Below are 9,829 nucleotides of genomic sequence, written 5' to 3'. Positions count from 1 at the left end.
ATATATATATATATATATATATATATATATATATAGTTTGTTTGTTTGTTTTGCCGGGGAGTATCTATACTCGAGTTTCCAAAGTAATTAGTCTTTGAGAGTAAGGATTCACATTTTCACTAAAGTTAACTTCCAAAATCACTGTAATTGCAGCAATAAAATCACATCCATTTAGGTAGGAACATTTGTCCATGCCTAATTTTCCTGTGGGAGAAAATTACCTGCTCAATGCCACTAAGAAAGGGAAAGAAATAAGAGCACACACTGGAACACACAAAGTGGCTACTCCCCTCCCTCCCCACCACACATACACCTCCTTTTTGGGAGGAAGAGATAAATATAAGGAAAGCAAGAAGGCAAATTCTCAAGCCCTTTGAGAAGATCAAATATCTTACAAGTCAAAGGTTAACAACACATCATAAGCAAAAGGCACTTGGCAGAAGCCCATGTAATTTACAACTTGGCATTAGCATATGTCTCTAAGATGTCTGCTTTATTTGTCCTATTTTATTTGCTGAAGTATCTCTAGGGCCTAGAACAGTGCCTGGCACAGAGTTGATGACCAATAAATGTTTATTGACTATCTGAAAAAATATGGTCTATTAGGCACTTATTAGGACAAAAATTATCAAATAAAATGAGAAACAGTTGTGTGGCAGAAAAACTAGTAAGAAACCACAGCTGTATTCTTTTTATTCACATTACTGCTGCTCCCAGGGTCTACTCTCAAATTCCCAAAATGAGTCTGGATTAAGAAACAAGGTGTCCCTTCTTTGCTGGCTGGATTCTTAAAAAAACCTCGCCAGCAGACGTATGGGGCTAAGAATGGAGTGGTACCCTTCTTCAGTCACTTCTTAGTTTTGAGTAGGCTAACTTTAGGACCCTCACACTAGAAATGGGTCTATAGGCCTTTGGAATAGGCGCAGAAAAAAAAGATTTTCGTAAATTTCATTTGCCATGTTAGGGCATGACACTGTCTGATCACACAGCATCTGGACATAACAGGATGGAGTGTGGACTTCCCTACTTCTTCAGAGTGCCAAATCTGAGGAGAAAATGAACATTGCCTTTAGTTGTTTAGAATTTGATCCTATGTACCATTCCCAAGTTTGTCTGACACTTTATAGATTTAATGTTTTTAGAATCTACAACTTTCTTGATGCAAAACCATCCAACAAAAATATAATACAAATCACAAATTCAAGCCACGTTTACAAATTTAAAATATGTAACTTTAAATTTTCTCATAAAAAAAACAGTAAAAAGAACAGGTGAAATTATTTTTAATAACACGTTTTATTTAAACCAATATATCTGAACAATTATCATTTCTGTATGTGATCAATATAAAAATTATTAATGAGATCATTTGCATGTTTTTAGTACTGTCTTTGAAATCTGGGCATGGAAGAGGTTAGGTTGACATCAGGTCACCTGCTAAACTCAAGAAAAATTTCTGTGGGCTGCGGAACTCTGTAAAATGGCACACAATCCCTAACTCCAAGGAACATTCCCCCCTTAGGTATTAAGTAGTCTGGCTCCAAGAGACTCAAGCCGTTAATGTGCATGTAATAATAATAAAAAAAATTTAAAAATGCAGTTTTTCTTTCATTCTGAGAGTTGGCTTTTTGATCCCTGCCGTCCAAAAAGTACTGGTACCAGCATGCATTTGGCAGTGATTAACATCTCTTGTCTTTTGTCTGCAGTGACAGCTTTCAGGAGAATGTATCTTTAACGTGGGTCTGCATCCTCTAAAATTTTCCAAAAAGTTACTTCCTTGGGAACTCTGGCTAGCTATAGGCACAAATATTTTGGTTCCTCCTTTTGTGCCTTTTTAATAAAATGAACCAACTTAGCCAAAATAATTTAAAATTCTAATGGCCATTTGGGAAAACTTTTAAGTCTACCACAAGGCTCCCTCCCCTCCTTAAAGGAGAGAATTCCAAACCTCTCAAAGATGGGCTACATTCTTTGATCAAAATGCAGAAGCTTCTAAAAGACGAAATGACGTAAAAAAAAAAAAAAAAGGTAGCTCTAAAAAGATCCTAAAAAGAACTTTGGCCAGGTACTTTAAAATTTCTGTTTCTCCCACTCAAAACCTGACAAGGTATTTGAGAAGATTTAATAACTTTTGATCATAAAGTTGGCAAAATTAGAAGCTGGAGATTCAGAGGCCGATAGGAATTTTTTTTAAAGCCTCTTCCCCTAAGCTAAAATAAACAATGTACCCAGAGAGAAAGAAGCAAATTAGGAATGACAAAGTTCCTAAAATGTCACTTAATAAACCAAATTCTTTAGGGGAATTGAGAGCAAGTGTCCCTATCTTAGTCCCTATCTTACAAATCTTTGTGAAACCAGAAATGCAACTCTAGAGGCATTTGCAACTCGAAGCCCACCAATCTTTACTGTCCTCAAGTCCTAAAACTGAAGATAAAAAATAGCAATCAAGGAGTTTTTGTTTGTTTTTTTAAAGCACAAACTGCTGCTCTGGTTCCAAGGCTGCTTGCCAAGAACAAATACAAATCTTAATCATCGTCTTCACAAATATTAGTAAGAAAAAGCCTTAACCATCTGAACAAATAAATGTAACTTATTCCAACTGCTATAAATTAATGAGGGTGTTGTGTTTTGTGTGTGTGTGTTATTTTATTTTTATTTTTTTTTGCCTTATTGTACCTGTCTCCTGGCTAAAATTTTAAAAACAAAACTATCAGGTCTCTGATTGCATATGTCCATAAATGTGTATGTATTTCTACCTCCAGAGAATATTACTAGAAATGGTTTATAAAGAGCTGTTTAATTGGCTTAAAGGAAATAAATGCTCATATGAAAATTCTCAAAAATAGAAAACGAACCCAAATGCTTTTTCTGGATCACATGACCTGAGAATATTTGATGTTAAAGCTGGTTTGAGTTTGGTTTGGTTAAATAGGCATGTTCTTAAAATATCACCATTAAGTACCACTTTTATCCTACCTGGGTTTATTAGTCAAATTAAGTCCATGTTTTCTGTTGCAAAATTTGCCAGCAAGAAACATAACTTGGTATAAAATTTTCATAATTAACCTAAACATAATTATCGAGAACAAGTAAAATGAACAGACATAGATGGGTTAAAAAGTTTTTAGGTAAACTTTTCAGCCATACTTAGGTTTTATGGTATGTCTACTTAAACAGTTTCCCAAAATCTTTTGTTAATGTGAAACCTTAGACTTTTGCCAAGTTAAATGATGAATATGTAGATCATTTCCAAAAAAAATAAAATAAAATACTGAAACACTGATTGTTAAAAAAGTCTAAGTGTATTTATTCTTGACTTCTTATTACAGATAAACTAAAAGATAAAATTTGGGTCTGCCAATAAGGCATATGAGAACCTTATGCCTGGTGTAACATGAAAGCAAAGAGCACAGGCCTGGGAGGCGTGCATTGCTTGGGGGTGAGGGGCCAAGCCCAGCCCTGCCCCTGCCAGTTGTTTAACTTTTAACTTCTGAGCCTGAGTTTTCCATGTGTAAAAGGGTTACATAAAATAATTTAAGAAAGGTTTTTCTGCACAGGGTAGGTACACAGTATGCATCCAAAAGACGCTACCACCACTGTTGCTGCTATGACTGCTATATTTTTATTACTGTTACTACTATTACTACTACTACCACCACCACTGATAAGTGATAGTTAGGGTTTGAAATCCCCAGTTCTATTTTCACCTCTAAGCCCAAGTCATGTATTGATTCCAGATTTTGTTTTGGGGGGAGGGCAATTATAAACAGAAGAAACAAGGAAACTTAATGTAGAAAAATATTTGAGCACTGTGAAGGTACATGGCATACACTCAAAAGATGTTACCACTACTACTGCTATTACTATTATTGCAACATATTGTTGTGTTGCTGTTATTATTACTGCTGCTGCTGCTACTACTACTACTTCTACTACTAACCTCTAAGTGGTAGGATTAGAATTAGGAGTCACCAGTTCTATATGCACCTCTGTACCCAAATCATGACTCAATTCTACATTTGGAGGAGGAGGATAGTTAGAAAAATGAAGACACAAGGAAAATTATGTTTAGAAAAAATTGTTTAATAGGAACTTTCTGCAACATCACATGCCCTCTCTGTCTTAGAAGGAAAGTAGTGGAGAGACAAAATACTTTCCTTACTAAGTAACTGTCCTTTAGGCTTGCCTCACTCATTTTATGAGTCATTCATAAACATGCACATTCATTTCCCTTCCCATGCAATTTCCCCACTAGCTTACCCTTTTATGCCATACTCAACTTTACTATGTGATAAGACATTATTCAGGAATGTAAACGCCCTCTTTAATACACTATGATATATATAAATTCGAATGACCTAAAATAAAAATACTAGCTACAAATACGTTACACTGCAAACTTAACCACAAAAGGCATAATGGTACCTTCCAACAAGCCACACAACTAAAAGAAACATAGCAAATGACACTGTATTTTTCTTAAAAATGAAATTATGTTAAATAGCTTATGCATACATCTAATACATCAATAGTTGCCAAATTTCACCCCACAAAGTTTACCTTCCAAGTTTTCCAATCCAAGAGTTCTAGTCAACACATCTGAGCCCTGAGGCCCCTCTCCACTCATGTCTATTCATGTGGTCATGTGCCAGATGCTGTTTTCTGGGAGGAAAAAAAGACACCATTCCGCCCCTCAAGCAGTTCAAATCTGAAAGCTCCTAGCATACTTGTGAGACACAAGAGGACAAACGAGGGTGGCAGCTCTGTGGTGAGAATGTATTCTTGCCATTTGTGTAATGTGATGGGCAAGAATACAAACCAATTTAGTGGAGAAAAACACCCACAAAAGAATCATGATAGTTATCATAAGAGTGGCCTCATTCCAGCTCTGAACCAAATTAGTTTTACCAAGTTTACTGTTCATTAGTCCCTGGCTCCTAATGGGTGCTTAATAAATATGTGTTGAATAAATAAATGAAAGAAAAGGAAGCGGAAATCATCCCTAAGCCTTATGAGGTCTCTAAGTATAATGAGACAACTGGGGCCAAGGCAGTGTTTCCTGCCAAAGCAAGCACAGAACTATAATTCTAATCATTCTCCATAGACACTGGCTATGGGAACAAAATGGTTATTCAACCATTATCCATTGTCACTACACCTGAGTCCAGCCCAGGATCTACTGCTGCAGCACAAGACGAACAAATCAGCAATACCTATTCGAAGGCAAAATTTTTTACATATTGTAAAACCAAACTGTAAGTATATTTTTCTTGGTGAAGATTCACTGAGGATCATAATCAGAACTGACACTTGAGTGATATGTGAATAAGTGGACTTCTCCAGCCTTCCATCTCCCCTTTACAGTACTCCAGGTAGCAGGGGGGCCTAAGGCAGAAGTTTGGAGGACAGGCTTCCCAGTGTGGCAGATTGCAATAGACCTGGACTTAAACTCTCATTCCACCAGTTACTCTGAGACCTTGGGCACAATCCCAAGCATGGCCTAATTGGTCTAATTTCAAATTAGACCAATTAGGCCATGCTTGGGATTGTGCATCACAGTTGTTACAAGGATTAAATGAGATAATGCTGGAAAAGTCCTCAATGGAGTAGCTGCCACATTTTAAGTCACAATACATCTGAAGTGTTTGTTTTGTTTTAATATTCAACTTAATGAGGGGGAAAAACCAAAGTTACTAAATGAATAAAAGAAGTTGACTGTTTAAACTGCAACTTTTTTGTCTTATAAAGAAATGGCCCCTCCTTAAAACCTATTACAGTAATTATCTTTCCAAGAAGTTGCTACTCTGCAATTGGAGTAACCCTGTGCCAAAGCCAGTTCACTTTCCTATCCGACAAGTTGGAAATTCTCCTTTAGTACAAGGCATATGCATAGGTTGCCAAGATTAATTCTTTGACAACTGGAGGAAGAAATGAGTATGTTCTAAAACTGCAGGTCTACTACTAAAATAGAAGAAATTAAGTAATCAAACATAAACTCAAATCGGAAAGTTTTAAGATTTTTGGACTAGGTAAAAAGGATATCCAAGATTAAAATTCCATTGACCTATTAAAGAGAAATAAAAATCTATTCAATGTGTATAAACTGCTCTCTATAGACAAAACGTGGGTTCATTTGTTGTATTGACCAAGATATTTTAAAGAATACGAAGATGAACAACACTTAAAAGGAGGTCCCCGCTCTCCAGTACAGCAGACATAGAAATATAATACAAAGTAGGGATAATGGCTACTAATGGATAAGTGCTAAAGGAAGGGGGAGAAATGCTAACTAGGGGTTTGAGGAAGAGATGGCAGTTGAGCCACTATTTGGAGGCAGAGTAGAATTTCGAGAAGGTATGGGAATAGAGGAGGAATTGCCTTAGATGAAGGAACATGAATAAAGAAATCGTGTGTCCCTTAATGGGAGAAAGTTAATATTGCTAGCAGAAAAAAGGAGAGAAGAAAGCTTGGAGAGGTTATTGGTCTTGTGAAAGTTGAATTAGATATGCAAATTAATGAATGGCCAGGAAGTTATTTAAATACCTTCAACTTTATAAGCTTCCTTCTGACAGTTCTTTTTCACTATAGTGTTTATGAGAAGGTAAGCAATTATTTTTGAGTCATAATTACAACGTGGAACAATATGACTGGAATAACTCCTGGGAATCCCCTTGTGGTTGAAGCACTTATTCAGCAAATCCATTATCTGCATTTTGCAGGGAGTGGTTTAGCAAGCTCTTTCCTTATCGCCAAAGGGAAAAACACCTCGCCTAAACCATTCCCAAATTTTCCTCTACTTTGCAGCCAATCTCTAAGTTTTTGATCTACCTCTGAAGCATTCTTTTCTAGTTTTCTCAAGGAGTGGAAAACTTTATTGATCAACTTTTACGCATCATTCTATAAGCAAGATGGAACTCTCCTGAATTTGCACCTTAGCTTACTCATTGAGCTCATTCCATACAGAGCGCAATAAGGAGAATCCCAACTTTCGAAAGGCTCATGTTGTTTCTGTCACACATGAACAACTGATGGTGAGAATATGAAGTTGACTTAGTCCTTCTCTACTAGTGCAGAAAAATGTCTGTTGGGCAATGGAATCCAATGGACCACAAACAACCTGCAGTGGATAAAGAAGATTGTTGGGCTATGTGAACAGCAACAGTGAAGACAAGCACAGTCAGGCTGGGTCCTAAAGAGCCTACAGTTACAAAATATTTTACCCACTTTCACAGAGGGCAAAGGCTATATAAACTTGAAAAAAAATCACCATGTTTGGTTTGGCCCCCAGTATGCTCTGTGAACTGTTGCCAACATTGAAGAATAGGAAAATGTCACTGAAAATTCCAGATGACCAGCTTTTCTTAAAGAATTTGAAGATCTGGCGACACTGGGCTTGTGTTCCTGCTTGGCAACTATAGACTGACTACTCCCTTAAATACCCAGTCTTACCTCTCCAGTCACCCTTCCCCCATGCCCCTGCCTGGCTCCTGGAGGAATTTGTGGGGACAATTCTTCAATATGACTTCAAAATGCAACTCAGTCAGCACATGTCTTAATGGTCTCTCTTCATTTTAAATACAAAATGGTGATTGTATATTTTATATATTAATCAAATCCAGTTAGGCAGACTTTCTTTCTTATGAAGCAAGATTACTTTATAAACATTTATGAAAATAAGACAGAATGAAACCTGCCCAGGGTGATCAAAAGATAAACAATGTAAGAGACTGTAGAACTGTCTTGGCAGCTCAAATCAGGGTTAAATAATGAAATAAAGATTCAAACTAAAATTGGACTGAAAGCTTTCCAGTTTAGACAAGAAAGTATCAAAATGAACGCACGAATTCAGGTTTTAGTCAAGGGGTCAGCTAAACAGAAATTTGGAACAATATATACACTGTATGTGTAATGCACACATACAGTATACATCCACATACATATGCATACTAAATCATGCACGAAAAAATGATCCGAGGTAAAGTAGCAAAGGTGGAGCTAAATAATTATTAAATATTTATATCAACTTGCCAGGTCAGTCGAATGTCCACTTTAGCTTAATTAACAACCATTTATTGAAATTACTTTTAAATTGTCTTACTGAACTCAGCGGCATCTCACTTTAAGAGCAAGTTTCCTAGCGGAGTCACTTAAATAGCACTGTTACGGTAGAACTCTGCTGTTATACACGGTAAATAAAAAGAGAAAGAGTTTTCCTGTCATTTTACACTGTGAAGCATGTGCACAAAATGTAATAGGCAAAGTATCAGAACTGAAATTTGCAAATATTAGAAATTAAATAAAGATTCCAGTAAAGACAGTGTCCTGTCTTTTTCCTAATAAGTTCTGCCACCCCCACCTCCCCATAGCATTCTACCTTATGCAATTTCTGTGGGAGAGGATGACAACGCATCATCACGCTAATACTATATTCGTTCTACTGTTCCAAAGGACATTGTGTTAAGCTACCACAGCCGTGACACAGCTTTCCCCCCATCCAAGGACGTCCTGCGCCCCGCAGGCCAAATGCTTCTGGGGAAGACCGCAGCAGCGGTCAGTGTGGCCACCTGTCCCTGGCTGCATGCAGGCTGGCCGCTCCGCACTGATGCTCGGCAATTCCTGGCTCCCCTTTGGGAGAGGAGTGTCCCCATTAGTAGGTGACCGGGTTCCACCACCAAGGCCAGGGCTGCTTGGCACGGCCGCCGGGGTCGCGAGAGGCCAAGGTCCCCCAGGCCCAGGCGGGGCAGCCCCAGTGTGGCAGGTCCTGCTCTGGGGGCCGTGGCCTCCTTCCCTTGCCTAGAGGCTGGGGCCCGGGGTCGGGGTAGGCACGGGATGGGGACGCGACACCCAGCGCCTGCTTCCCGGGGCTCCCACCCCGGCTCAGCTCATTCCTCAAATGTCACCCCGGGCTCACCAAAAAGCGCGTCGAGCTGGTGCCCTGGTCCACTGCCCCCACCAGTGGCCCCAAAACTGCTTTCTTCGCGGCTGCCATGAAACCAGCTTCGGGTCGTAGGGCGATCGCGACCCGTTTCCCGGGTAACGGCGGCGGGAGGGGGAGGGGCAGGTGGCAAGTCCAAAGGGATATGCGGAGTGTGACCGCTGAACGATCCGACCGCGCTCCAGGCTGCCCCTTTACCCGCGCGGAGCCTTCTCACCCCGCCCCTCTGGCTCAGGCCCCGCCCCCAACCGCGTTCCCTAGGACTCCGGGGGCGTGTCGAAGGGGGGGGGCGCTGTCTCCCGGTCCAGCCAATTAGCAAATGCAGAAAGCCGCGGAAGGTACAGACGATCGGAGGGCTGCTTGACGTCACGAGGCGGGGCCTGGGTGCGGCGGGGGCGGTGGCCTGCGCAGTAAGTCACATGGGGCCCGGCAGCCCGGCGGCGCAGCGGCCAGGGGCGGAGGCGGGTGCTCCCCATTGGCAGAAAAGGCCACTGGCCCACGGAAGGGGCACAACCCTACCAGCGCTGTGGGCCTCCCGCCCGTTGATGGGTCGGTCCCAAAGTGCAGAACTGCGTGTTCCTCTGATGCGCTGTGCAGAGCCTGGCGTGAGCAGCTCTTTGGACCCACCCGGCCGGCTTTCCCGCGCTCCCTACGCCCCGCCCACTTAACAACCCTCCCACGCCCACCCGTGCCCCCCTACCCCACCCCTGCGCCAGCCACCGTGGATAGTGGGTAACAATCCCATCTACAGGGACTAACCCTCAAGTAATGTCACCTTTAGAAGCAACGCGAACCCCTCACCTTTGTAGGCTTTTCTGGGAGGAGGAACGCGGAAATTCTTTCGGTTTAGCAAAGGAAGCGCTCAAAATTAACCTACCCAAGTACCTCAATTGA

The 9,829-nt window shown here is 40.7% G+C and overlaps 1 protein-coding gene across 1 annotated transcript in view; it reads right to left on the bottom strand.

The window, feature by feature from the left end:
* The window catches only part of LOC120615711 (glycerol kinase-like), a 65,960-nt gene extending 56,922 nt beyond the window's left edge, over positions 1–9,038 (bottom strand). The window contains exons 1-3 of the mRNA XM_039878909.1: positions 8,912–9,038; positions 2,093–2,099; positions 1,119–1,145 (exon numbers count right to left, since the gene is read on the bottom strand). Of these exons, the coding sequence (XP_039734843.1) occupies positions 1,119–1,145; positions 2,093–2,099; positions 8,912–8,989 (112 nt within the window). The 5' untranslated portion in view covers positions 8,990–9,038. The remainder of the gene's footprint in view (positions 1–1,118; positions 1,146–2,092; positions 2,100–8,911) is intronic.
* Positions 9,039–9,829: the final 791 nt, after the last annotated feature.

Source organism: Pteropus medius, unplaced genomic scaffold (assembly GCF_902729225.1).
Source record: "Pteropus medius unplaced genomic scaffold, Ma_sr-lr_union100, whole genome shotgun sequence".
NCBI lineage: Eukaryota > Metazoa > Chordata > Mammalia > Chiroptera > Pteropodidae > Pteropus > Pteropus medius.
This window is presented reverse-complemented; position numbering and strand designations above follow the sequence as displayed.